This window comes from Canis aureus, chromosome 3 (genome assembly GCF_053574225.1).
Source record: "Canis aureus isolate CA01 chromosome 3, VMU_Caureus_v.1.0, whole genome shotgun sequence".
Lineage (NCBI taxonomy): Eukaryota > Metazoa > Chordata > Mammalia > Carnivora > Canidae > Canis > Canis aureus.
Window position 1 is genome coordinate 66481509 of NC_135613.1, and position 27239 is coordinate 66508747.

The 27239-nt window shown below is 36.9% G+C and overlaps 1 protein-coding gene across 23 annotated transcripts in view; it reads left to right on the forward strand.

The window, feature by feature from the left end:
- Positions 1 to 27239, forward strand: part of ZC3H12C (zinc finger CCCH-type containing 12C) — a 176481-nt gene that overhangs the window by 129286 nt on the left and 19956 nt on the right. For all 23 annotated transcript variants that reach the window (XM_077893382.1, XM_077893391.1, XM_077893377.1 and 20 more), the window contains one exon: positions 4072 to 4823. In XM_077893382.1, the coding sequence (XP_077749508.1) occupies positions 4072 to 4823 (752 nt within the window). The remainder of the gene's footprint in view (positions 1 to 4071; positions 4824 to 27239) is intronic.

The window sequence follows — 27239 nt, forward strand, 5'->3', positions numbered from 1 at the left end:
CATAAAGCTGTTTTCAGTTAGTACAAAGTTTGTTTTTTTGACAATTAAAATAATTAGTTCAACTTCATCATCTCCGAAAGTAGCATGAAAATTTGGAGCTTTTTCAACAACTAATATGTGATTTTTTAACTTAGTAGGCCTTTAACAAGAAAAATTATTTTAGTTTCTAGTAGAGTATCTGGAGGGAGTCGTTGTCTTTATAAGTGTAGAAATCTGTGTTCAGACCATTATATTTTTGCCGAGTGCTTTTGTGCTAATGAATAAAGTGTATAAGGGCCAATTACAGTGTCTTCCTCATATAAAGCTTAAAGGTTAAGCCATATTTTTTGTAGTTTTGTAGTTTTTTTTATGACTATGGGAGTACAAACACTGACCTGTTTTGTGTGTGAAATTTTCTCTATGCTGCTGCTTCATGAAATGAGGAAACTTATCCTTATTAGTTAAGAGTTGATTAATTTAAAAATGAGTACATCTAAGTAAATGCAAAATTTAAAAGTCTAACAAATGATTTAGTAATTAAGGAGAAAAATATTTTCTACCTTACCTGTAATAATAAATTTTGTGAAGTTATTGGAGTCTTTTCTATCTTTTTCAACATTATATTGATCATTTTTATGTCATTGAACAAAAGTGAAGATCCTCTACTGTTCTTTGTCCTAAGCTTTCTTATAATAATTCCTTGTAAGTTTTACATGTGACATTACTTGAACAAGTACTATAGCCTCTGAAAATATTTTTTTCAGCTTTTAGATCTTAAGACTGGCATTTAATTTTTTATTAATGATTTCTAGATATTGTGAAAAGAAATTTAAGTGTCATGTTAAGTCATGGCATCTTTTACTCATTTCAAGTGGGCAAGGAAGCATTTCAGATTACAGTTTTAAAAACCAAGTGTTTCCCATTTGGTCACTACAAGTAAAGTTATTTCAGATTTAAATTATGTTACAGAGAAGATCTAGGCCCGGCAACTGAACTCCTTTGCCCATATTTGTACTATTTCATATTTCGTCTACTGATTGACAGGAACTAAAAATAATTATTTAATTGTTTGTTTAGGACAAAATAACATTGGGTAACTTTCTCTGAACTAGCCAGTGAAGTATGAAAAAAGAAGAGAAGCCTGTCAGTATAGGAGGAAAGTTCAACCAGAATATTTTAAAAGAAAAAATATTTTGACTAACAAAATTAGATGTTAATTTGTTTTAAAAGTAGGGTAGATCAGTGTTAAAAATCATGTTAGCCCAATTATTGTAAACTTTTTACTTTCATAGTATCTATAAGTTTCAGAAATTATTACAAGTTAAAGGTGTGTGGAACTCAACACATACATTTATATATACAAATGAGTTTTCTCTCATTTAATATTATAAAAAGCAAATTGTTGATAACCTCATTTTTCCCCTATTTTATCATTATAGCCATATAATAAAATTATATAGTAGAGTGAGTTTACATAGGATCATGAATACTTTTTTTAAATATTAGACTGAAGTGATACAGAAAGACTTAGATACTTGTGTAGGGTGGATAATTTTTAGTTTAAAAACTTGTAGTATTTGGTTTTGTTGCTTTGAAAAATGTGAAAATTAAGAATATTTTCACTTACTCTCTAAACATAACATTTCACTTCCATGTTCCCCGGTTCCATGTTTTTCATAAAGTATTCATCTTGTTTGAACCAGTCCAAAAGGAAGACACTTCAGCTCAATATTAAAATAATATTTCCTAGTTCAAGTCAGGGATTTGGTCAGTGAGTCATTATCTTGAAGAATTATCTCACAACAGCACTTATGCAAAACCCAAACTTTTCAGGGGAGATCAGAATGGTTGCCCATTAAATACACTTCCTGCAGTCAGAGCAGATTGTGGGCTTTCCCGAACAATGATGTCGGAGCTTCCAGATCGGTTTGGCAGCTGCATTGTTCTCAGAGGGTAAACCAGACGCACTTAAGTCCCAGTCTCTTTTATAGGCTTTTGTTCATACCAAATTATTCTTTCACTGTGCTAGCATTCATGATGGCATGTTAAAAGAGTGCAGCTTAGCAACCAGCTTCTGGTTGCCAGGCAGCCCAGCTTCCAATAGGTTTTCCTTGTTCGGGATACTTTTGCTGGGAGCTCTGTGAAGGCCACAGTGCAGATTTTTCTTTTAACTGTATCCCTTCATTAGGATTCTGTTGTGATTTGTTACTTGCATTATGGTGTCAGTATATTACAGTAGTTAATAAATCACTGAGTGTAAAGATTTGCTTTCAAAATCCCTTCCTTTAATTCTAAATAATTGGGCTCATGCATATCCATATTAATAGAAAAAATTGAAATGGATACAGCTTTATAACGGAGCAGATGTATATAGAGCTCTCCTAAGGAGTATTTCTTTTTATCAGTTGTGCAGGCCGGAGCCCAGGAGAGCCTGAAGTTTCTTTAAAACTAATAAATGCTATATTAATTAGAACAATGTTATCTGTCTTCTCAAGGAATAAAACCTGAAGAAACTCTTGTACAAGTGTGTAGGAGTTCTACACTGAAGAAATTTTAAGTATATTGTTATCAAGCTAAAGATTCCATGTTCTAGTCTCTAGGATTTACCATATGTAATATAATTTGTTTCATTATGTAGAAATACTTCACTCTCTAATAAGTTCACCAAGTATGCATTCAAATGTGTGACTTCTTAGAAAAACACTTAGAGTTTTCTTAACATTTATATAATAGCTCCTTTCTAGTGTAAATAAGATGTTGAAGAGCTTTAGAATAAAATGTTTTTACAATTTTCTTTTTTAGATTATTTAAATAGGTGTTTTATGACAGTCTCAAATTCAGCTACCACTGCCTGGTTAACGTTATCCCTGGATAGAACATTGGAGTTGCCTTCATAAGTAAACTACTGATATCAATATAGTCCTTATACTGATGCACAAGAGCAGATAATTTTCTTTTGCTAACCTGTTCCTGGTAGAGAAATAACAATGATTCCCAAAAGACATTAAGGAAACTTAGCAAACCAGCAAAAGTGTTTTAAACAGTAAAAGCATTCCTGAGGGGACGAGGGTGGAGTAGGAGAAAAGATGACTTTTTAACCAAATGCAGATAATGGATAACTAATTATCTGATATAATACAGAAATATTTTCTTATGTTAAATGCAGTAAATTAAGATGACACTTATTCAGTGTACTTTATTTGCTGCTTATTTTGTGTGAACTTTTCATTTCTCTGCTTTCTATAAATGTGCATAGAAGAGCTTCCCCGCCCGCCCCCCCCCCCCCGCCCCCGGAATGAAATAGATGGTAGTGTCCCTGACACTTAGTAAGGAAGGATAGCATAGCATTAAAATTTGTATTCTGTTACTATGCTCTGTATCCACAAAATAAAGATTGTTAGAGCAAAACTGTTCATCTTCTAAATGGAGTGTAATTCACTTTGTGAGTATTTAGTTCTTTGCTGGCTGTTGTAGAATTGTGCTCTTTTAGCAACTCCACCTAAATTATATTTGGAATGTCTTTAGGTTGTTGTTAAGCTTGATCCAAATTAATGTCAATTTTTCAATTATAGTAAGTTAATGTTTTCCTTTCTTTCCATATGGCTTCCCCTTCAAAATAATCTTTACAAATGTTTATGAATTCTTTTAGAGCAAATGTATGTAACCTATCACGGTATACCTAGAACATGCTTTTTGGTAATATTCTAGGTGTCAGTCTGGAAACATTGGCCTTTCTGACAGTGAAAAGATCTCTTCCATGAAAGGCTAAGAAGCAGCATGTTAGAGTGGGAAAAGCATGGATTTGGGAGTCACGTAAAACTGAGTAAAAAAAAAAAAAAAAATCCAGTTCCACTAGTTATTTTCTTTGTTGCCTTAGCGGGATTGCTTGGCATTCTGCTTCCGAACTCCTTCATCTGAGAAATAGGGCCAGATACTATCTGGGGCAAAAGTGTTATGAGGGATGAAAAGATGTAGAGAAACCGCAAAGTGGGTATTCAGTAGTTTGACGATGCTCTCGTCAACTTCTGTATTGGAATAGGAATGAAACAGTAAAGAGACAAAATTCTAAATATTTTACATTTTTTTCTCTAGGAATACGGGGTGCTTTGCATTCAGGAATATAGAAAAAATAGCAAAGTGGAGTCAAGTACACATAACAGCTTCATGGGCTTGAAGGATCCTCTGGGGCATGACCTAGGCCACCTTTATGTGGAGAGCACTGACCCACATTTAAGTACATCTGTACCTTGGTCAATGGTAGAGAAGCCAACAATGGATAAAGTCAATTCCGGGAAGGAAGAAAAAGAGGTGTCTGAAGAGAATACGAGCTCTGGCGACTCTGAAGAAAGCACACATTCTGACAATGAGTCCGAACAATTGAGAAGCGTTTCAGTAGAGCCATGCTTATTAACCAAGACTCACAGACAACTGTGTAGGTCTCCCTGCTTAGAGCCTCACATACTCAAACGCGGTGACATTTTGCAAGACTTTAAACCTGAGGAGTCCCAGACTACATCCAAGGAAGTGAAGAAACCCCCTGATGTGGTGCGAGAATACCAAACAAAACTGGAGTTTGCACTGAAGCTAGGCTATTCTGAGGAACAGGTTCAGCTTGTGCTAAATAAACTCGGTACCGATGCTTTAATCAACGACATTCTGGGAGAACTCGTCAAGCTTGGAAATAAAAGCGAGACTGAACAAACAGTGAGTACGATTACCAGCGTGACGCGGGACACATCCTCCCTGGAGTCTCAGCGCTCCGACTCTCCAATGCAAGAGATTGTAGCGGACGATGGGGAGAATCTCAGACCAGTAGTTATTGATGGCAGCAACGTGGCAATGAGGTGAGTGGGGAGGTCTTTACTCATTCTTACCAGACCATCTTGGGGAGGGTATTTCTAATTTCGTGATCGTTGCTCTTCTACAAGTCTATAAGGTCGAGATTATTCTGCATCCCAACCTTGGCTTATGTATTTCTAATTAGGTCTCTTTTAGTTTTCTATCAGTCTCCTTCTAGGGAGAAGGGGGTGGTCAGCCATCCTCCCCCCATTTGTCTTTAAATAGAGACCCTCTTTCCCCAGATCAGTCTCTTTTTTTCCTCATCTGGCTAAATTATTATGGCATAAAAATTAGCACATATTCCTAGTTGAGTGTTAGCCACTAGTTTTAAATGTAGAACTTGAGTATGATGATATTCACCAATTTTGGAATCTAGTCAGATAAATAGTCCATTTCTGTGTGAAGTCAAATAACCATAGGGAAAAAAATGCCAGTTCTTTCAGAAAATTATTTTTATTGATTTGGAAACAAATCAGAGTTACAGTTTCAAATTTCTTTTGTTTCACTTAAGAAATGTAAATTCAAAAATAATTCCTTAGGAACTGGGGATTAAAAAAACAAGAGCAAAACTTCTAATGAAATTCTTTTACGAATTTTGATAACTTGAAATTTTAAGTGCATCTAAATTCAGTTAGTATAAAGTTAATTATCCTCAGTGTTCAGAACACTGGTGGGGGTATAAAAATATGTAAAGTCATCAATTATTTTGGAGAACTTAGAATTTCATATATTGTTTCTTGAAGAGTGATCTGAGGATGCCTGCCACAGGTGTCATCTAGGAAAACATCTAGAGCAATGCTGTTCAATAGAAACATAATGTAGGCACAGGTATCATTTAAAATTTTCTGGTACCTACATTAGAAAGTTAAAGAGGTAAAATAATATGGATGACATATTTTATTTAGCCTATTACATAGCCAAAATGTAATTTCAACATATAATCGATAACAAGATATTTTGCACTATTGTTTTGATATTGAGCCTTAACATTGGATATCTTACACTTACTGCACATCTCAATTCAGACGAACCATACTTCCAGTGCTCAATAGCCACCTGTAGTTAGGGGCCACCATACTAGACAGTATAGTTCTAGAGACCCGCCAACTCCACACACAGACTTACCAAGTCCAGGTTAAGGGGTAGCTCATGCATCTCCTTTTGTAACAAGTACCCCAGCTAGTAAGAATGTGTATTGAAATTTGAGAACCATTGGTTTTTAGTAGGTGAGAGTAAGGACTTGTACACAGGTTATGAGAAGGACCAACTTCTGATCCTCAAAATAACCTTTTCAGGTGGAAGCTGTATTATCTTTCTTTCATTTAGAAGCAAATGAGACTTACAGGGTAGTAATTGCTTACCCAAAGTAAAGCATAATTCAAACCCAAATATGAAAAAAAAAAAACAAATATGTTTGACTTCAGAGTCTGTACACTTTTTATCGGATAATGAGAGATAAGAACAAGTTGAAAACGTTCAAGCCAGACCTTAAAAGGTCTTGAGTGACAAGCTAGAGAGTTTAAACTTGCCCTCATCTGAAGGTAATGGAAGATTTTTGTGGAGAGGAATGTAAGAGTAGAGTTGTGCCATCTACTGATAATCTGGCAGTGATGCTTAGAGTGGATCATAGGAGGCCAGAGATCAATTTGGTTGCACACAACCCTTTCTGATGGAGTAAAGAGGGCCTTGAGTGTCACAGAGGTATGAAGTGTATGTATGGCCTTGAGAAGTCTTTCAGTAAAATAACCTGTTATTTAATCTTTCCCGAGCTTCACCATGGAATGATTTCTTTTTTCCTTGTAATCCAGAACTAGTGAATAATGACCTCAGCAGAGTGATAACTTGAAAGGCCAAAACATCATGAAACCTCCAGGAGAGAGAGTAATAAGGGGAAGTAGTAGGATCTGGAGAAACACCTGTGACAGTAGCCAATGATCAGAATCACCAGGGGGAGTCTTAAAACATATACCTTCCAGATCTCTACTCTTGGATAATGTGAACCAATGGGACTATGATAGAGCCCAAATAATAATGTATTTCTTAAGTGCCAAGGTACTTCTGATGCATAGTCAGTGTCAGAAATCATTCAGCCTGAAATGTGGATATTTACAGGTCAGGAGATAAAAGAGAGTGATGGTTCAGGGAAATAGCGGTGTGAAAAACATGAGTGTAAGAAGAAAGTACGGTGCTAGGAAAACTAAGGACCTACAAATGCCATCAAACTGGAAGAAATGCGGCTTTAAGGAGACAATACCTTGTGGGTAGTACTGAAAAAAGATCAGAGGACGTGACAGCTGGGAAGTCACTGTCTTCAGGAATGCCACGTGGCATTAAAGATAGAAACCAAATTACAGGGATGTCAGGAAGTGAAGGAATAGGGGAGCCTGGCTGGCTCAGTCGGAGGAGTGTGTGTGACTCTATCTCAGGCTTGTGTGTTCAAGCCCCACACTGGACATAGAGACTACTGAAAAATCTTTTTAAAAAGAAAGAAAGAAATAGAGCCAGACCGGTATTCTAGAAAGTTGACGGAGGAAGGGAAGAAGGAGGAAGAAGTGTTGGGGGAGAACTTTGTTTAGTTCTGGGTTTAAGAATGAGGCTGTCTAAGCAGAGGGTCTGGGGAGGAGTCTCCTCAGGAGAGGAAGACAGGAACGACAGGACAGTTTAACCTTTGCAGCAGAGTTCTCGAGGGGGGAGCAAGAAAGGCACAGGTAGAATATTTGGCGTTGGAGGTAAACGCACTTTCAGAAAGGAATGAACAGACCTCGGATGGGAAAGGGCAGGAGACTTCTAAAACTCGGAGCCCACAGAAATGAGTTGCTGAGATGGATGTCATCGAGCTAAATGATGTCACAGTAGGATCAGCCTCACATCAACGCCTACGGCTAACACCTTGTTCCCAGTGGAAATGAAAGGTCCTTGGATAATTGAAACTTGACGTCAGACTCTAAACTTTCCTTATGGCACATGGTGAAAATCATCCACAGGAGAACCGTGATACTAAAATAGATGGCATAATTAAGGCATTTGAACAGTCTATTCTTATGTAATTATGAAAACAAACTTCTACCCCCACACTCTCTTGGCACCTCCCCACTTCCCTTGCTGCGAAGTTGGGACAGCTTGACGCCCGTTCTTCTCTCCATCATATATTTTAATCTGACACTTAAACTGAAGTGCTCCAGGCATTTCAGGACAGAACAAGTTGACAGGAAATTTTTATTATAGCAGCATTATACTATCAGTCACAATAAAATGTTGTATCACGTCCATAACTTTGAAAGTGCCAGAACTCATGAAAATTCATAGTAAACTTTTATATGCTGCCATTTATAAGATCTACATAAAGTAAAAAAAAAAAAAGTCATTTAAAAATACATATCTACTGCAGATTCTAAATCTTAATTTAACAAAAAATGCGGACAGATTTCACCCATTTCATGTCTCATAAAACATGCTTTTACTCTTGAAATTAATTTCCCACTTGTGCTAAGGTAGGCAAACCTGTTGTATAATAAATTTGTACACATAATATTAAAATAGTAAGTAAATATGGGGGTCAGTTAAAAATAGAGTACTATTTTGTTTTCTTTCTCTCAGGCCGAAGCAGTCCATATATAAGATGAATATATTTTAGTTTCATTTAAAATGCCAGCCATAGAACTGATAGAAGATGATTTAGATAGAACTTAAAAGTAGGAAGGCAAGGGTATTTTTATTAAAATTACCAAAGTATACTTAAAAAAATTAGTTCTCTGTGTACCACCTTGCAATTCTAAATAAGTTGTTAAAACTTTGCAGCTGTACTTTTCAAAATTATAAAAAGGAGAATTCCTATCTTACAGGATTACTATTAGAATTAAAGGTAATTAATAGCAAGTGCCTGGCATGTCATAGGGTCTCAGGAAATTACAGCGATTGCATTAGAGCTAGATTTTATATTTCAATCCAGAAAATAGTAACTAATGAATACTTTGAATACTTTGTTACCCTAGGGTTTTTTCCTTCCAGTATTTAATAAGCATAGCAATTTAGCAGCCCCATTTTATTTATATGATTTATAGGAATATTTCAATTCTTGCCTCAAGTTTATATCATCTGTGATTTTCAGTGATGGTTTCTACAGTTTCTTAAAGGAGACGGGCTCTTAGATCCTGGTGCCTTCAAAGTCTCACAAGGACAAGCCACATAAGTGAGATGGCACCTAAGGTCCCAGGACTGCAGGGACCTTCCAGTGGTGGCTTGGAGGGAGCATGCTACTGCTTCCCATGGATTCATATGGTTTTTAAAATGTGCCACATTAAAAAAAAAAAATGCTGCATTGATAGAAGTTCTGGGTAAGTTTGTTGAATAAGCAAGTCATCAATAATTGACAATTATCCAGAACTTAGTTTAGCGTAATTTGTGATACCTGTTTCACTGCTAAGTATGGAGGGCATAAGCATATTAAAACAGAAAAGTAGGGATCCCTGGGTGGCGCAGCGGTTTGGCGCCTACCTTTGGCCCAGGGCGCGATCCTGGAGACCCGGGATCGAATCCCACATCGGGCTCCCGGTGCATGGAGCCTGCTTCTCCCTCTGCCTGTGTCTCTGCCTCTCTCTCTCTCTCTCTCTCTCTGTGACTATCATAAATAAATAAAAATTACAAAAAAAAAAAAAATATTTAAAACAGAAAAGTGAAGTGTAGGGAAAACCCTAAACTTTTGCATATAAAATAGTAAGTATTCAAAATGTGTTTGGCTTTGGAAATATGAATATGAAACAGAATGAAATTTATATTTAGTGGAGCTTGATAACAAATCCTGATAAAAGGTGCAGTTGATTTTAATTCCTTAAAAAAAAAAAAAAAGAAAAACCTGCAAACTGGTCATTGGGCAAATAGGCCTCTTTCTTTAAAGGGACAGATACTTGATAATGTAGATACACAATGAGGTGTGTGGCCCCGATAGAGACACAGAAATAAAGCATGAGTAATATTTATCATATTTCTGAAATGAAATTCTTAGGCTATTGTGATTTTTTTTTAAATTTCCTCCAAGTAGCTTTATAATGCTTCGAACTCTGTAATTCCATTAAACTTAAAGTAGTTCAGTAGTATGGTTCATCTCTGTCCAGAGGTATCCAGTAGTTAAAATTCAAACTTTCCCTTAAATCCAGTGCTCTTCTAATTTGCATGTAAAGTTTCAGATGACTCGTCATGTCTTTAACAAAGTACAGTCCTGAGAGTCACTGGAGTGGGTGTATGATAAGATGACTTATGTGTCTGTGTGCTTTGATTACTGAGTCCTCGATGACTTTTTTTAATTGAAGTATTATTCACAGACAATGTTATACGAGTTTTATGTTTACAACATATTGATTTGACAGTTCTACACGTTATTTATTGTTCACCATGATAAACGTAATTACCATATGTTACTACAGTAATATTGACTGTATTCCCTAATGTTGTTATTTTTCATCTCCATGACTTACTGATTTTTTTGTCTGGAAGTTTGTACTTCTGAAGCCCCCTTACCTATTTCACACACACACTTCCAACCAGCTACCCCAGTGGCAACCACCAGTTTGCTCGCTGTATTTAAGTGTAGTTATCCTTTTGTTCTTTGTTCATTTGTTGTTTTTTTTTTTCTTAGATCCCACATATAAGGGAAGCTCTATAGGGTATTTGTCTTTCTCTGCCTAACTTATTTCATTTAGCCTAATATTCTCTAGGTCCATCCAAAGAATGAGATCTCATTCTTTTCTATGACTGAGTAATATCCTTTGTGTGTGTGTGTATACTGTATCTTCTTTATCCATATAACTATAAATGAATACTGAGGCTGCTTCCATATCTTGGCTATTGTAAGTAATGCTGCAATAAACATAGGAGTGCAAATGTCTTTTTGAACTAGTGTTTTCCTTTTCTTTGAGTAAATACCCAAGAGTGTAATTACTTCATCTTGTAGTATTTCTATTTTTAACTTTCTGAGGAACCTCTACACTTTTCCATTGTGGCTGCACCAGTTTGCATCCCCACCAACAGTACACCAGGAAGGGTTCCCTTTTCCCAGTATCCTTGCCAGTTTGGTTTTTGGTATTGAGTTGTATGAATTCTTTGTTTCTTTGAGTACTAACCACTTATCAGATATAGGATTTGTAAATATCTTCTCCCATTCAGTAGATTGCCTTTTCGTTTTGTTGGTTTCCTTTATGCAAAAACTTATTTTGGCGTACTCATAATAGCTTATTTTTGCTTTTGTTTCCCTTGCCGGACAAGACACATCTAGAAAAATGTTTCTACAGCTAATGTCAACAAAATTACTGTTATTGCCTTTGTTTTCTTCTAGTTGTATGGTTTGAGGTCTCGCTTTAGGTCTTTAATCCATTTTGAGTTTATTTTTGTGTAAAGAAACATTTACTTTGGAAATATTTATTTAGAAATACTTATTTTGGTGTAAGAAAATGGTCCAGTTTCCTTCTTTGGCATGTTGCTGTCCAGTTTTCTCAGCACCATTTATTAAAGAGACTGTCTTCTCCCCACTATATGTTATTCTCTCCTTTGTCATAGATTACGTGACCATATAGGTGTGGGTTTATTTCTGGGGTCTCTGTCCTATTCCATGGATCAATGTGTCTGTTTATGTATCAGTGCCACACTGTTTTGACTCAGAGAGCTTTGCAGTATATCATGAAATCTGGTATTGTGATACCTCCAGCTATGTTCTTCTTTCTCAAGATTGCTTTGGCTTCCTCAAATTCTTTTGTAGTTCTGTACAAATTTTAGTATTATTTTGATCTGGATCTGAGAAAAATGCTCTTGGTTTTTTATAGGGCTTGCTTTGAATATGTAGATTGCTTTGGATAGTATAGACATTTTAGAAATATTATTCTAGTCTATGAACATGGCATGTCTTTCCATTTGTGTCATCCTTAATTTTTTTTATGAGTGTCATCTAGTTTTTTGAGGATACATCTTTCACCTCCTTGGTTAAATTTTTCCTAGGTATTTTATTCTTTTTGGTGCAATTGTACATGGTATTGTTTTCTTAAATTCTCTTTCTGCCACTTCATTATTAGTATATAGAAATGTAACCTATTTCCATGTTTAATTTTTTATCCTGCAATTTTACTGAAATTTGTCAGTTCTACTAGTTTTTGGTACAGTCTTTAGGATTTTCTCTGTACAGTATCAAGTCATCTGCAAAAAGTGATACTGTTATTACTTCTTCCTTACAGGTTTGAATGCCTTCTATTTCTTTTGCTTGTCTGATTGCTGTCCCTAGGACTTCTAGTACTATGTTAAATAAAAGTGATGAGAGTAAATATCTGTATTTTTTTTTTGATATCTGTATTTTCTTCCTGATTTTGAAGGAAAAGCTTTTAGCTTTTCACCACTGAATATGATGTTACCTGTGGGTTTGTCATATGTAGCCTTAATTATGTTGAGGTATGTTTCCTCTATACCAACTTTGTTGAGAATTTTTAACATGAATGGATATTGTTTTTTGTTAAATGCTGTTTCAGCATTTATTGAGACTATCATGTGAGTTTTTTCTTCCTCTTGTTAATATGATATCTCACACTGATTAATTGCAAATATTGAACCATATTTACATCCCTGAAATAAATCCCACTTGATCATGATGAATGATTTTTTTGATGTATTTGTTAATTCAGTTTGCTTATGTTTTGTTGAGAATTTGTGCATCTATGTCACCAAAGATGTTGCCTATAGTTTTTCTTTTTTAAGATTTATTTGAGAGAGAGAGCAAGCATGAGCGGGGAAGGGAGAGAGAGAAGATCCTCAAGCAGACTCCCTGGTAAGCATGGATCCCAATGTGGGGCTCGATCTCAGGACCCTGAGATCATGACCTGAGCCAATACTAAGAATCAGCTGCTTAACCAGCTTTAGCCACCCAGGGACCTCAGGCCTATAGTTTTCTTATTTTGTAGCGTCTTTGCCTTTGGTATCACGGTAATGCTGACCTCACAGAACAAATTTGGATGTTTACCTTCCTCTTTTATTTTTTTGAATAGTTGAGAAGAATAAATATTGACTCTTTTTTAATGTTCAGTATAATTCACCTGTGAAACTATCTGGTCCTGGACTTTTCTTTGTTGGCAAAGTTATGATTACTGATTCCATTTCATTAATAATAATCAGTCTGTTCAGTTTTCTATTTCTTCCTGATTCAGTCTTGGAAGATTGTATGTTTCTAGGAATTTATACATTTCATTTCTTCTAGGTTGTCCAGTATGTTGGCATATAGTTTTTCATGATATTCTTCTATAATCCTTACTATTTCTGTGATGTTCATTGTTACTTCTCTTCATTTCTGATTTATTTATTTGTGTCCTCTTTTTTTCTTGATCTGTGTACCTAAAGGTTTATCAGTTATGTTTGTCTTTTCACAGGACTGTCTCTTCTTTTCACTGATTTTTTTCCTATTGTTTTTTCATCTCTATTTCATTTATATCTGCTATAATCTTTATTCTTTCTTTTCTTCTAGCTTTGGGTTTTCTTTGTTGTTTTTCTAGATCCTTTAGGTGTAAAATTAGGTTGTTCATTTGAGATTTTTCTTTTTCGTGAGATAGGCCTGGGTAACTATAAACTTGCTTCTTACAATGGCTTTTTCTGTGTCCCAAGGATTTTGGGCCATTTGTTTTCATTTTCACTTGTCTCCATGTATTTTTTTTTTATTTCCTCTTTGGTATTTCAGTTGGCCCCATTCATTGTTAAGTAGCCTGTTTTTTTTTAGTCTCTGTGCATTCATGTTCTTCCCAGATTCTTTTCTTGTAACTGATTTCTAGTTTTATATAGTTGCACTCAGAAAAAGATGCTTGATATGATTTCAGTCTTCTTAAATTTATTGAGACTTGTCTTGTGGCCTATCATGCAATGTCTTCTGGAAAGCGTTCCATGCACTTTAAAAATCGTGTATTTTGCTCTTTTTGGAGGAAATCTGTATCTTTTAGGTATCTTTTAGGTCTATCTGGTCTAATGTGTCATTCAAAGCCATTCTTTCCTTGTTGATTTTCTGCCTAGGCGATCTATCTACTGATGAAAGTGGAGTGGTACAGTCTCCTCTTACTGTATTACTGTCATTTTCTCCCTTCATGTCCTCTCTTAAAATTTGCTTTATGTATTTAGCAAATACATATATGTAATATATGTTAAAAACAGATATTTACAACTGTTATGTCCTCTTATGGATGATCTCATTATCATTTTGTAGTGCCCTTTGTCTCTTGCTACAGTCTTTGTTTTAAAGTCTTATTTTGTGTGATACAAGTATTGCTACCCCTACTTTGTTTTCATTTCCATTTGCATGGTATATGTTTTTCTTTCTTTTTTTTTCTTTTTTTGTTTAAAATTTTTACTTATTTATTCATGAGAGACACAGAGAGAGAGGCAGAGACATAGGCAGAGGGAGAAGTAGGCTCCATGCAGGAAGCCCGATGTGGGACTTGATCCCGGGACCCGGGGACCACACCCTGAGCCAAAGCAGATGTTCAACCACTGAGCCACCCAGGCATCCCAGTGTATGTTTTTTAACTCTTCCCTTTCAGTCTATGTGTATCTTTAGGTGAGTCTCTTACAGACAGTGTAGAGATTGGTCTTTTTTTTATCATTCACTCACCCTATGTCTTTTAATTGGAACATTTAGTCTATATTTAAATTATTGACAGGTGTGTACTTATTGCCATTTTCCTCATTGTTTTCTGGTTGTTTTTTTAGTTCTCCTCTGTTCTTTTCTTCTTTTGACCTCTTTTGTTGTGGTTTGGTAACTTTCTTTAGTGCTATGCTTGGATTTCTTTCTCTATTTTTTGTGTTATCTATTAAAGGTTTTTGATTTGTGGTTATCATTGGGTTGATCTGTAACATCTTATGTGTATTACAGACTGTATTAGGTTGATGGTTGCTTAAGTGTGAACATATTCTAAAAGCACTAAATGTTTATCCTCCCCACCATGTTTTATATATAGATGTCATATTTTACATCTTTTTTTTTTGTATCCCTTAACTAATTTTTGTAGATATAATTGATTTTACTACTTTTTTGTTCAGACTTCCATACTGGCTTCATAAGTGATTAATCTACTACCTGTACTATATATTTGCTTTTACCTGTGAAGTTGTTGCCTTCCATAATTTTCTTCTAGTTGTGGTCTTTGCACCTGAAGGCCTCCCTCTAATGATTCTTGTGAGGCTGGTTTAGTGGTGAGGAACTTTAATTTTTGTTTATCTGGGAAACTCTTCTTCTATCCTGAATGATAATCTTGCTGGGTAGAGTATTGGTTATAGAGGTTTTTGCTTCCTCTCAGCACTTTGGATATATCCTGCCACTCCTGCAAAGTTTTATCCAAAACTTTATCTTGCCTGCAGAATTTCTGGCAAAAAAAAAATCCGCTGATAGCCTTATGGGATGCCCTTTGTATGTAACTGTTCCCTTTTTACTTGCTGCTTTTTAAATTTGTTCTTTATCACCACTTCCTGCCATTTTAATTGTTACGTGTCTTTGTGTGGACCAATGTGGGTTCATCTTGTTGGGGTCTTTCTGTGCTTCCTGGACCTGGGCGTCTGTTTTCTTCCTCAGATTAGGGAGGCTTTCAGCTATTTTCTTCTAATAAGTTTTCTGTCCCCTGCTCACCCTTTTGTCCTTCTCGGACTCTTGTAATGCAAATGTTATTACACTTGGTGATGTTGCTGAATTCCTTTAACCTACTCTCATTTTTCTATTATTTTTTTCTTTTTTCTCTTCAGCTTGGTTGCTTTCTATTACCTGATCTTTCAGATCACTGATCTGTTCTTCAGTGTCCTCTACTCTGCTATTTATTCCTTCTAGTATATTTTTTATTTCCATTACTGACTTTTTCAGCTCTCACTACCTCTTTTCTATATTTTCTACCTCTATTTTTTTTAATCTTTTTTTTTTTAATTTTTTTTATTTATTTATGATAGTCACAGAGAGAGAGAGACAGAGACAGAGACACAGGCAGAGGGAGAAGCAGGCTCCATGCACCGGGAGCCCAACATGGGATTCGATCCCGGGTCTCCAGGATCACGCCCTGGGCCAAAGGCAGGCGCCAAACCGCTGCGCCACCCAGGGATCCCTTCTACCTCTATTTTTATAAATCCTGAGATCATCTACTCTTTTCTCAAGTTAGTATCTGTTAGAATCATTACTTTGAATTCTGTATTAGGCATATTGCTTATCTCCATTTCACTTAGCTCTTTTACTGTGATTTTGTCTTGTTCTTTCATTTAGGACATATTCCTCTGTCTCCTCATTTTGTCTAACTCTCCATTTGTTTTCGTGTGTTAGGTAGGTAAGCTGTGTCTTCTGGTCCTATAGCAGTCTTGTGTAGAAGAGGTCCTGCGCACAGTGCCCTGTGTTCCTATATGGGCTGCATGTTCCCTGCTGTTGTGGCTAATCTGTGATTGTTTTCAGCCCAGCAAGCTGCAGTGACCCACTTTGCCTGCTATGTGCATGCTGGGCAGGGTTTGTTCCCCATACTGTTGAGAGGCCAGAGGCCACTGCCATGGTTGGTTTATGGGCAGGCCAGGAGTCAGCCCAGGTGTCTGCAGTTAGCTTCTCTGCCACAACTGCAGGCCAAACTACAGGCCTTGCTGCCTGTGTGACAGAGAGGCTCTTGTCGGTAGGTGGGGCCAGCAGTCAGACTATGTGCATGCCACTGGCCACTCGGCCACATCTGTAGGTGCACCCAAGGGCAGGGCTAAGTGGTTGGGCTGCTGGAACTGTGGGCATGCTGGTGTGTGGGGATGTCTCTCCATCCCCAAGCAGGAGTCACTTTGCATTGGTGCTGATCCTTCTGGGGTTGCCTGCAGGATGTGGTAGGGCAAGAGCTGCTTTGGAGGTTGGCCCACCAAAGTGGGTGGTTTGATGGGCAGGCCCACAGTGGAGTGCCGGGGCACAACTGTGGTACCAGGAAGACAGATGGAGAGTTGACAGCACCGACTACTGCAGGCATCTGGCTATCTGGGCTGAGGAGGGTCAGGATGAGAAATGGCACCCACCAGCACTTTTGTTCTTGGAGAAATCTCTTGCAATTCTCTGCCCTTCCATCACACATTCTAAGATCAGCCAATAAACTTCTTACATGTGTATCCCAGGCACTTTCCACACTGCTGTTACTAGGTTGTGTCTCAGTGGAGTTACTTACTACTCTGGCTCTTTAAGGGCAGGGATTCAGTTTCCCATTGCCCTCTGGCTCTCCTGATTTTTTTGGTTCCCTGGGCTCAGTCCTGATGATTTTTTAAGCTTCTGAAGTTAAGCCCCACTGGTTTCCAAAGCCAGATGTTATGTGGGCTCATCTTCCTAGTGCAGGTTCCTGGAGCCATGGGCACCTGGCATGGGGTCTGATCCTCTTGCTTCTCCCTGTGATTTCCCTCCTCTTCATGATTATTCCCACCAGAGATCTGGTTCCCAACCAGGGCTCCACCCCTCTTTCCTCTGCAATAAAGCTCCCTTCCTCTGATGAACTACAAAAGGTCTGTTCTGTTAGTCTTCAGGTCATTTTCAGAATTTGTTATATGGATGTGGCTGTTACTGTGCCCTTGGGTCAAGTTGAGCTCAGGATCCTCCTCTTCTTCCAATCTCCCAATGCTAGTACTTGACTTATTTTTTTATTTTTTTAATTTTTATTTATTTATGATAGTCACAGAGAGAGAGAGAGAGAGGCAGAGACACAGGCAGAGGGAGAAGCAGGCTCCATGCACCGGGAGCCCGACGTGGGATTCGATCCCGGGTCTCCAGGATCGTGCCCTGGGCCAAAGGCAGGTGCCAAACCGCTGCACCACCCAGGGATCCCTAATACTTGACTTCTTCAGTATGCTTCCATGACCTGGTTATTCAAACTAACTATCTCTGTATTTTGCTTTAGCTTCTACCCATTATATGAGTAATAAACAAGAAAAAACCCGGAGCCTCATCACTCCCCCTACATGATAATGTACCATAGGTTCTCCTATTGAATAAAATGAAAACTAGGCACACCGCTCTTCTCTTTCTGATATGAACAAATCATTGAAACTCCTCCTCACTCCTTCCCCCCAATCATGGCAAGTCCTCTGTCTTGGTCAGGGAACCAAGGTATCTGGATTTAGATCAAAAAAGAAAAGAAAATATATGCAAAGGTTAAACTGTGGGCAACTGAAAAAAAAAAGATAAACTAAGAATATCCATTGCTGAATATTACTCAGCTATTAGAAATGACAAATACCCACCATTTGCTTCAACGTGGATGGAACTGGAGGGTATTATGCTGAGTGAAGTAAGTCAATCGGAGAAGGACAAACAGTGTATGTTCTCATTCATTTGGGGAATATAAATAATAGTGAAAGGGAATATAAGGGAAGGGAGAAGAAATGTGTGGGAAATATCAGAAAGGGAGACAGAACGTAAAGACTGCTAACTCTGGGAAACGAACTAGGGGTGGTAGAAGGGGAGGAGGGCAGGGGGTGGGAATGAATGGGTGACAGGCACTGGGGGTTATTCTGTATGTTGGTAAATTGAACACCAATAAAAAATAAATTAAAAAAAAAAAAGAATATCCATTGCTTTTGTATACCAATCAGAGAGCAGGGAATGAAGAACTTAACTATTTCTACCTCCACCCCCAAAAGGGCTTGTGATAGAAACCAGCTGGTGTTAGACCAAATCTCAGTGTTAACAGGGATGTAGATAGCACTCTAGGTGAATCACTGAACGTTTGAACAGAAATCAGGTATAGATATTAGAGTATGAGCAGAGAAGATGTGTAAATTGTGATAACTTTCTTTATATCAATGTTAGTGGGGTAAACCCATATATTTATAAAATACAAGCAGAGTCTAGTAATCTATATAAATGGAACTTGGCTTCAGATTTCTTAAAAGCTCAAAGGCTTTCATGTATCTAATCTGGTTTGTGATGCTTTGTGAACTCATTTCAATGTAAATTTGAATATTGAAGGTCATCTTACCCAGGATTTAAAATTTGCCTTCAGTTATTTGTTGGGTTTGCTGTCCTATTGCCTATTTACTATTTAAGTACAGCCCCAATAAAATCCTCCTGGACACCTAGTCCAAGCGTTTGCTTTGCACCGTGAGAGAGAGTTCATTCAAATTTGGTTTGGTTCTCAGCAAAAAGTAATCAAAATTCTGTGCAGTGGACCTGTGTGGTCCAATGTGGTGACTATTAGCCACCAGTGGCTTTGAGCTCTTGTAATATATCTGGTCTGAATTGAGATATCCTGTAAATATAAAATACATATCACATTTTGAGAAAGTATGAGTTAAATGAAATATTACTAACTTAATTTCAACTGCTTTTTCTTTTTTTTTTTTTTGCTCTTAAAAATGCACTATACTAGATCACTTAAAATTATATATGTGGTTCACATTATATTAGATAGCCTCTCAGTTGAATGCTTGTTATGCCCCAGCTTAATTGGGGCTTACCATTAATTAAAGGACAACTTAATTTTCCCCTAGGTGCGTATCCTAGGTATTACTTACATGTTATTTGGTGGTGTTCCATTTCTCTTACTGTTATAAAGAAAATCCTTAGAGACTGCAAAAAGAATCAGGACTAGTTTTTTTTCTGTTTTTAATTATATCAGTATGGAGTATGACAAAGACAAATATTAGTAATATTCCATTGCTTCTCTTTATAATCCTAAATTCACAATTCTGGTGGTTATCAATTATGAATTTTAATAGGCCAGTGGTCCGTAAACTTTGCTGTTATCTCAAATATGTTTATACCGAAACCTAGGAATCAGCAACATTAGTAATCCAGTTACATATGAATAAAGTTAATTACAGATCCCCTAAGTAATGTTACCAATTATAAGAAATGGGAAATGTTACCTATTTATAAGAAATAGAACAAAGTGAGCAGGGTCTATGTTTTCTACTTTTGCTGAAATTGAAGACATTTTTATACCTACTTAACAGATATGTTCTCTTCAACATCTTTAGATTAATGACCCAGTTGGATCAAGATTAGCTTAGGTGTGCTTCCTGTTACTAATTTTGGCTTCAAATTATGAACCTTATAAGGTCAACACAGTCTTTCTCCTTTCTTCCTTATGTTTTTCCATTCTCAAAACTCTCTTGACCACACTGTTGTTATATCCATAACCACATGAAAGGTGATAGTAAGCTATTTTGCATTTCATATATTTAATTGTAATTTTGGTGTTGAATATTTTCATTATTGTAAATCAGTGATTTTTCAGACTTTTTTTTTAAAGCCGTATAATCCTGCAAATCTTGTTGGAAGCACATTTTTAAAACAGACAAAATCAGAATTCTGTTTGAATTGAGTGATACAGGTAGGCTTTGTTTCCACTTAAAAATGCCCTTCCCTGGTGCCTAAAAGTGTCTCTGAGCCACCATGTGGAAGTTTTGAACACAACTTGGTGAACACTGATTAAATAATGACCAACAAGGGAGTATGGTTTTAGTTTCTGGTGGTACATTCAGTATTTAGCATCCTAACAACTAGGTTTAGCTTCAAAGTGATCTTGGTATATAGGAAAAAAAGAGCAGAGATCATAAATCTGAGCAGCTGTAAGAGTGACAGAATAGAAATCAATCGTATGAGCCTTCAGTGCAAAAGAAAATTTTGAATTCCCATGAGGCAGCACATAAAATTGTACATTCTCTCATACAATATAAAATTTAGACTACAATGATAGAGAAAGTAAAATTTTCTCTTATGTCTGTATTCAGGATTATATCCAGCTGCACTCCTTTTTCCCTGTTTAAGAAACATAGGATAGATGTGAAAATTTCTTTTAAAACAATCATAAAACATTGAAAAATGTATTAGTGAAGAAGGTCTTAAAGCCATTTTTTTAAAGAGTTTTTTAAAATTAAAATATCTTCATATGGCCAACCTGGTTTACATATGGTCAGGCCTAAAAATTGAGGGGAAAAAATCAAGTAATCAAATTTTTGAAGAGCAACTGGGTATATTAATAATTTAGTGTTCAATATTTTTAGCAGTGTTACTATGTTACAGTTACTCTGTGATTGATATCCAGTGCACCCTGACTTCCTGTAATGTCACAGAGCTAAATCTGAACTTGAAGGACTTGGTACAAAAGATTCAAATATGGTTTTCTAGTTTAAAGGGACACCTTTGGCTCCTAAATTTTTCATTGTAGCCACTTGGCTGACACCCCTGCTAACTTGTGTCTTACCCATAGCTTGATATTGTAATGGCCCATTAAAGCCACTGAAGTCTTATAATCATACTTGGACCTTCTGGTGGAGAATAGAGCATACTTATAGGTAAAGTTTTTGACTTAAATAAAAAATGATATATACAAGTTTATTTAAAAAAATTCTTTTTTTCAGTCCTCTGATTACCTTGACTACTTCTTGATTTCTTTGGAAAACCAAAAGAGTATAGTGAACTCCAGACATCAAATACATTGTTCTCAAAATCACACTTTACTATCCATGGTGAGTTTTAAAGCCAATAAAGATTTATTTTATTGGTTTCATTTTCAATCTGAAGCAAGTTTTTTCCATCTTCCACAAATTAGGACTACAGGGACATGAGAGAGTAAAGGCTCTAATCTTGTTACAGCCCTCTATGTGTGCCGGGCACTCTGCTGGGCGCCTTATGGATGCTACCTTGATCATCACTCAACCTGCAGGGTTGGTGGATTGATCTCCATGTCAAACATGAGAAAATTGAGGTTCAGAGCAAGTAACTCACCATGGTCATGCAGAAAAATGGTAAAGAAAATACGTAAACTCCTATCTAATTCCAAAGATAATGTCATTTTTCACCAGATTGGACTCCTCACTAGGAGCCATTCCTATTTACTAGTCCTAGTCTTATAACTACTGTTATAACTATTGTAATAATTAGCTGTGCTGATGTATTACCAGCATGACATTCTAGGTGTTATTTTTATAATTAGATTTTAGATCATTTATGGAAAGATTGTTTTAAGAATAGCTTTCCTTGGATTGTGTAAGTAATATACTTGCTACATAAATGTCAAAACAAAAAAAGTCATTAGTGATTTCCAAGTTGTTTATTTTTTTAAAGTTCACCATATTTATTTATTTATTTATTATTTATTTATTTATTTATTTATTGAAGTATAGTTGACATATACTGTTTTAGTTTTGGATGTACAACATAATGATTCAACAATTATATACATTACAGTGACCATCTGTCACCAAAGTTAGTAAAATATTATCAATGATATTCCCTAAGGTGTGCTTTTTATCCCTGTGCCTTATTTATGTAATAACTGGATGTCTGTACCTCTCCATCTCCTTCACCTATTTCACCTATTCTCCTCTAGCCCTCCCCTCTGGCAACCACCAATTTGAGCTCTGTATTTATGAGTCTGATGATTATCCTTTTTATGTCTGTTTTGGTACTTAGGTTTCCTTTTTAGATTCTTTACATGAATGAAATCGTGTGGTATTTGTCTTTCTCTAACTTATTTCACTTACTGTAATACCCTCTAGGTCCAGCCATGTTTTCATGAATAGCAAGATTTTATACTTTTCAAGACTAATATCTACACATCTTTTTTATCCATTCTTCTATGGGTGGATATTTAGGTTGCTTCCCTATTGTAAATAATGTTGCAATAAACCTAGGGGTGCATATATCTTTTCAAATTAGTATTTTATTTCCCTTTGAGTAAATACCCAGAAGTAGAGTACTGGACTATATAGTATTTCTATTAAGTTTTTGTGAAGAACATCTATACTCTTTTCCATAGTGGCTGAATCAGCTTATAATCCTACCAACAGTGCTCGAGGGTTCTCTCTTCTCTACTTCCTCACTAACATTTATTATTTTTTGCATTTTTGATACTAACCATTCTGACTGACTTGAAGTGATACCTGATTGTGGTTTTTATTTGCATTTCCCTGATGATTAGTGATGTTAAGCATCTTTTCATGTATCTCTTGGCCATCCAGGTCTTATTTGGAAAAATATCTGTTTGGATCCTCTGCCAATTTTTAATTGGATTTTTTGTGGGGTTGTTTTTGAATTGTTTTTGTTGTGTGAGTTCTTTATATATTTTGGATAGTAAATCTTTATTAGATATATTCTTTTGCAAATATCTTCTCCCATTAGGTAAGTTGCCTTTTTATTTTGTTCATAGTTTTCTTTACTGTGCAAAAGCTTTTTAGTTTGATGTATTCCTTATTTATTTTGGTTTTGTTTGCCTTGCCTTGGAGACAGATCCAGAAAAATATGCTAAGATTGATGTCCAGGAGATCACTACCTGAATTTTCTTCTAGTGGTTTTATGATTTCAGGACTTACATTTAGGTCTTTAAATCCATTTTGAGTTTACTTTTATGTACGGGGTAAGAAAATGGTCCAGTTTCCTCAACACCATTTATTGAAGAGACTGGCTTTTCTTCATTGTATATTCTTGCCTCCTTCATCATGGATTAATTGACCATGGAAATGTGGGTTTGTCTCTGGGCTCTCAACTTCGTTCCATTGGTCTCTGTGTCTGTTTTTGTGGCAGTACCATACTGTTTTGATTACTACAGTTTTGTGGTATATCTTGAAATCTGGCATTGGGACACCTGCAGCTTTGTAGTTCTTTCTCAATATTGCTTTGGTTATTCGGTGTCATTCGTAGTTCATACAAATTTTAGAATTATTTGCTCTGTAAAAAATACTATTGGTATTTTGATGGGGATTGCATTGAATCTGAAGATTGCTTTGGTTAGTATGGACATTGTAGCAATATTTACTCAATTCCTTTATCAATGTCTTACAGTTTTCAGAACAGGTCTTTTACCTCTTTCATTAAATTTCTTACAAGGTATTTTATTCTTTTTGATGCAGTTGTAAATGGGATTGTTTTCTTAATTTCTCTTTCTGCTAGTTTATTGATCTACAGAAATGCAGCAGAATTTTATTCCCCGTCTTTATTCCATTTCTTCAATTTTTTTACACGCCTGTGTTCAAAAAAGATCCTTGATTTCAATCTTAAACTTGTTTTGTGGTCTGTGTGTAATCTATCCTGGAGAATGTTCCATGTGCACTTAAAAAGAATGTGTATTCTGCTCTTTTTGGAGGGAATGTATCTGTTAGGCCTACTTGGCCTAAGTGTTATTCAAAGCCACTCACTGTTTGATTTTCTGTTTAGGTTGTCTATTCATTGATGTAAGTGAGGTATTAAATTCCCCTACTCTCATATTACTGTCAATTTTGCTTTATGTTTGTTAATATTTGTTTTATGTTTGTTAATACTTGTTTTATGTATTTAGGTGCTCCTATGTTAGGAACATAGATATTTACAGTTGTTATGTCCTCTTGTTGAATTGATTTATCATCATGTAACATCATCTATCTCTTTGTTTTAAAGTCTATCTTGAGGGATGCCTGGGTCGCTCAGCCATAAAACATCTGCTTTTGGCATAGGTCGTGATCCTGGAGTCCTGGGATTGAGTCCCACATCAGGCCCCCTGCATGGAGCCTGTTTCTCCCTCTGCCTATGTCTCGGCCTCTCTCTCTCTCTCTCTCTCTTTGTCTCTCATAAATAAATAAAATCTTTTTTTAAAAGGTCTATCTTGATATAAATATTGCTATCCCATTTTTTTTTCACTTCCATTTTCACAGTATAGGTTTTTCTATCCCTTCATTTTGAGTCTGTATGTGTCTTTAGGTCTGAAGTGAGTCGTTTGTACAATCACAGAGAGCAGCCTTACTTTTTATCATTCAGTGGCTATATGTCATTTGATTGGAGCATTTAGTCCATTTATATTTAAAGCAATTATTGATAGGTATGTACTTATTGCCATCTTGGTCATTGTTTTCTGGTTGTTTTTATAATACTTCTTTATTGCTTTCTTGCTCTTTCCTTGTGGTTTATGACTTTCTTTATTGTTGTTTGGCTTTCTCTTTTTTTTTTTTTTTTTTTAAAGATTTTATTTATTTATTCATTCATGAAAGACACACAGAGAGAGGCAGAGACACAGGCAGAGGGAGAAGCAGGCTCCATGCCGGGAGCCTGATATGGGACTCGATCCCAGGCCTCCAGGATCTCGCCCTGGGCCAAAGGCAGGCGCTAAACCGCTGAGCCACCCAGGGATCCCCTGTTTGGCTTTCTCTTTTTGTGTGTTTTTATTATAGGTTTTTGGTTTGTGATTATCAGGACATCCTAAGTATCTAGCAGTCTATCTGAAGTTGATGGTCACATTCTAAAAGATAACATTTTTACTCCCCCCTCCATGTTTTGTTTATTATATTTTACATCTTTGAGCTCCTCATCTAATCTTTGTAGATACAATTTTACTACTTTTGTCTTTTAACCTTTGTACTAGCTTTATAAGTGACTGATCTGCTACCATTATGTTTGCTTTAGCAGTGAAATTTTTTCTTAACGGCCTTTTCATTTAAGAAAATCCATTTAATATGTCCTGTAAGACTAATTCAGTGGTGATTAACTCCTCTAACTTTTGTTCTTATGCAAAACTTTTCCCTTCAATTCTGAATGATCAAAAAAAAAAAAAATTCTGAATGATCATCTTTCCAGCTAGAGCGTCCTTGGCATTAGGTTGTTCCCCTTTCAACATTTTGCATATATCTTGCCGCTGTCTTCTGGCCTGCAAAGTTTCTCCTGAAAAATCAACTGATAGCCGTCTGGGGTTTCCCTTGAATCTAACGGTTTTCTCTTGTTGCTTTGAATATGCTTTTTAATTTTTGCCATTTTAATTAGTATGTTGGTGTGGACTCCCTTGGGTTCATTTTGTTGAGCCCTCTCTTTGCTTCCTAGATGTCTGTTTCCTTTCCCAGGTAGGGATGTTTTCAGCTATTACTTGTAAATTTTCTACTCCTTTCTCATCTTCTGGGGACCTTATAATGCAAACATTAGTACACTTGATGTCCCAGAGATCCCTTAACCTATCCTGTTTTGTTTTGTTTTTTTTTCTTTTGCTCTTCAGCTTGGGTGCTTTTCATTACCTGTCTCCAGCTCGCTGATCTGTTCTTTTGCATCTTCACATATGTTGTTGGTTCTTTCTACTGTGTTTTTCATTCAGTCATTGTATTCTTCAGCTTTGACTGGTTCTTTTTTATATTTTCTCTTCGTTGAAGTTCTCATTTAGTTCAGGTACTCTAGAGACTCTCTCACCCAGTGAATATCTTTATGATCATTACTTTGAACTCTGTATTTGGTAGATTGGTTATCTCCATTTTGTTTAGCTCCATATCTGGGGTTTTGTCTTTCTCTATCTCCTCATTTTGCCTGCCTGTGTTTGTTACTGTATCTTAGGTCAGCTACATCTGGTCTTACAAGTAGTAGCCTCATGTACAAGATGTTTTGTGGTGCCCAGTAGCACAGTGGCTGTGCACAACTCCTCTGGGTGCTCTGTTGGGCAGAACAGGCCCACAGCCCAGAAGACCACCTGTGCCACTGCTATGGTACATGATTGGCAGGACTTGCCTCTGACTGAGCGGTCTGGCTACTGCCAGTGTAGGTATACTGGTTGGTGGAACTAACTGCCCCATCCTCAGGGAAAAAGTTACGCTGGAGGGGGTGCCAGTCCTGACCAGGGCTGTCTGCCAGGTGGGGTGCATCATCAGGGGAGTGTCTGGGCAAGACAGGTAGTGCTAGCAAGGTAGGTGGAGTGTCGAATTGGTTCCAACAAACACTGAGCCAGCTAGAATGAAGGAGGGCAAGAGGGAAGGTGCCCAGCAGCACATTCAGATCCCTGCCCCTTCTACATATGTCCAAAATTAGTAAATCTTCACATTTACTCCAGTTACTTTTCAAACTGCTGCTTCTCTTCTGGGTCTTGGGCTAAGAGTTAGTGTTCTGACTTTTTAAGAGAGGAGACAGGATTCACTACAGCTCTCCCAGACCTTATGGGAGCCTGATTTAGTGCAGGGTCCCAGGGCCGGGGATGCCCTCCCTGGTCCCTTCCCTTCTCAGGCAAAAACTCTGCACCTGTGACATCCCTCCCCCATGTGGGTTGCTGCCACAGCAGGGTACCTCTCCTCCTCCTGCTACTACTCTTCTCCACTTGGTGATTTGCTCCGCTGGTCTCAAAGTAAGCTGCTTTGCTGGTCTCAAAGTAAGCTGCTTTACGTGCAGTGATTGCCTCAGGGCCCCCCTGAGAGGAGGTGCGCTCAGGATCCTTCTACCGCACCATCTTCCTCCCTCTACCTCCAAAGTTCTTTATAACCATAGTAGGTACTATGTTAATTCAAAGCAAATACTCAAACCAAAGGTAATTAAAGAGACTCCCATGTTTTCCCTTTTTCTCAGTGCCATCAACACAACTGAAAAGCAGTCCCTATGATAGATCCCTTATTCCATTTTTAGATTTCTCCCAAGTTTTCAGTTAGCCCTCATGCTGGCCACTCGGTGACAAGTCATAACTTTAAAGTAACCCTTCCCATCCTTGGTTAACCCAGTT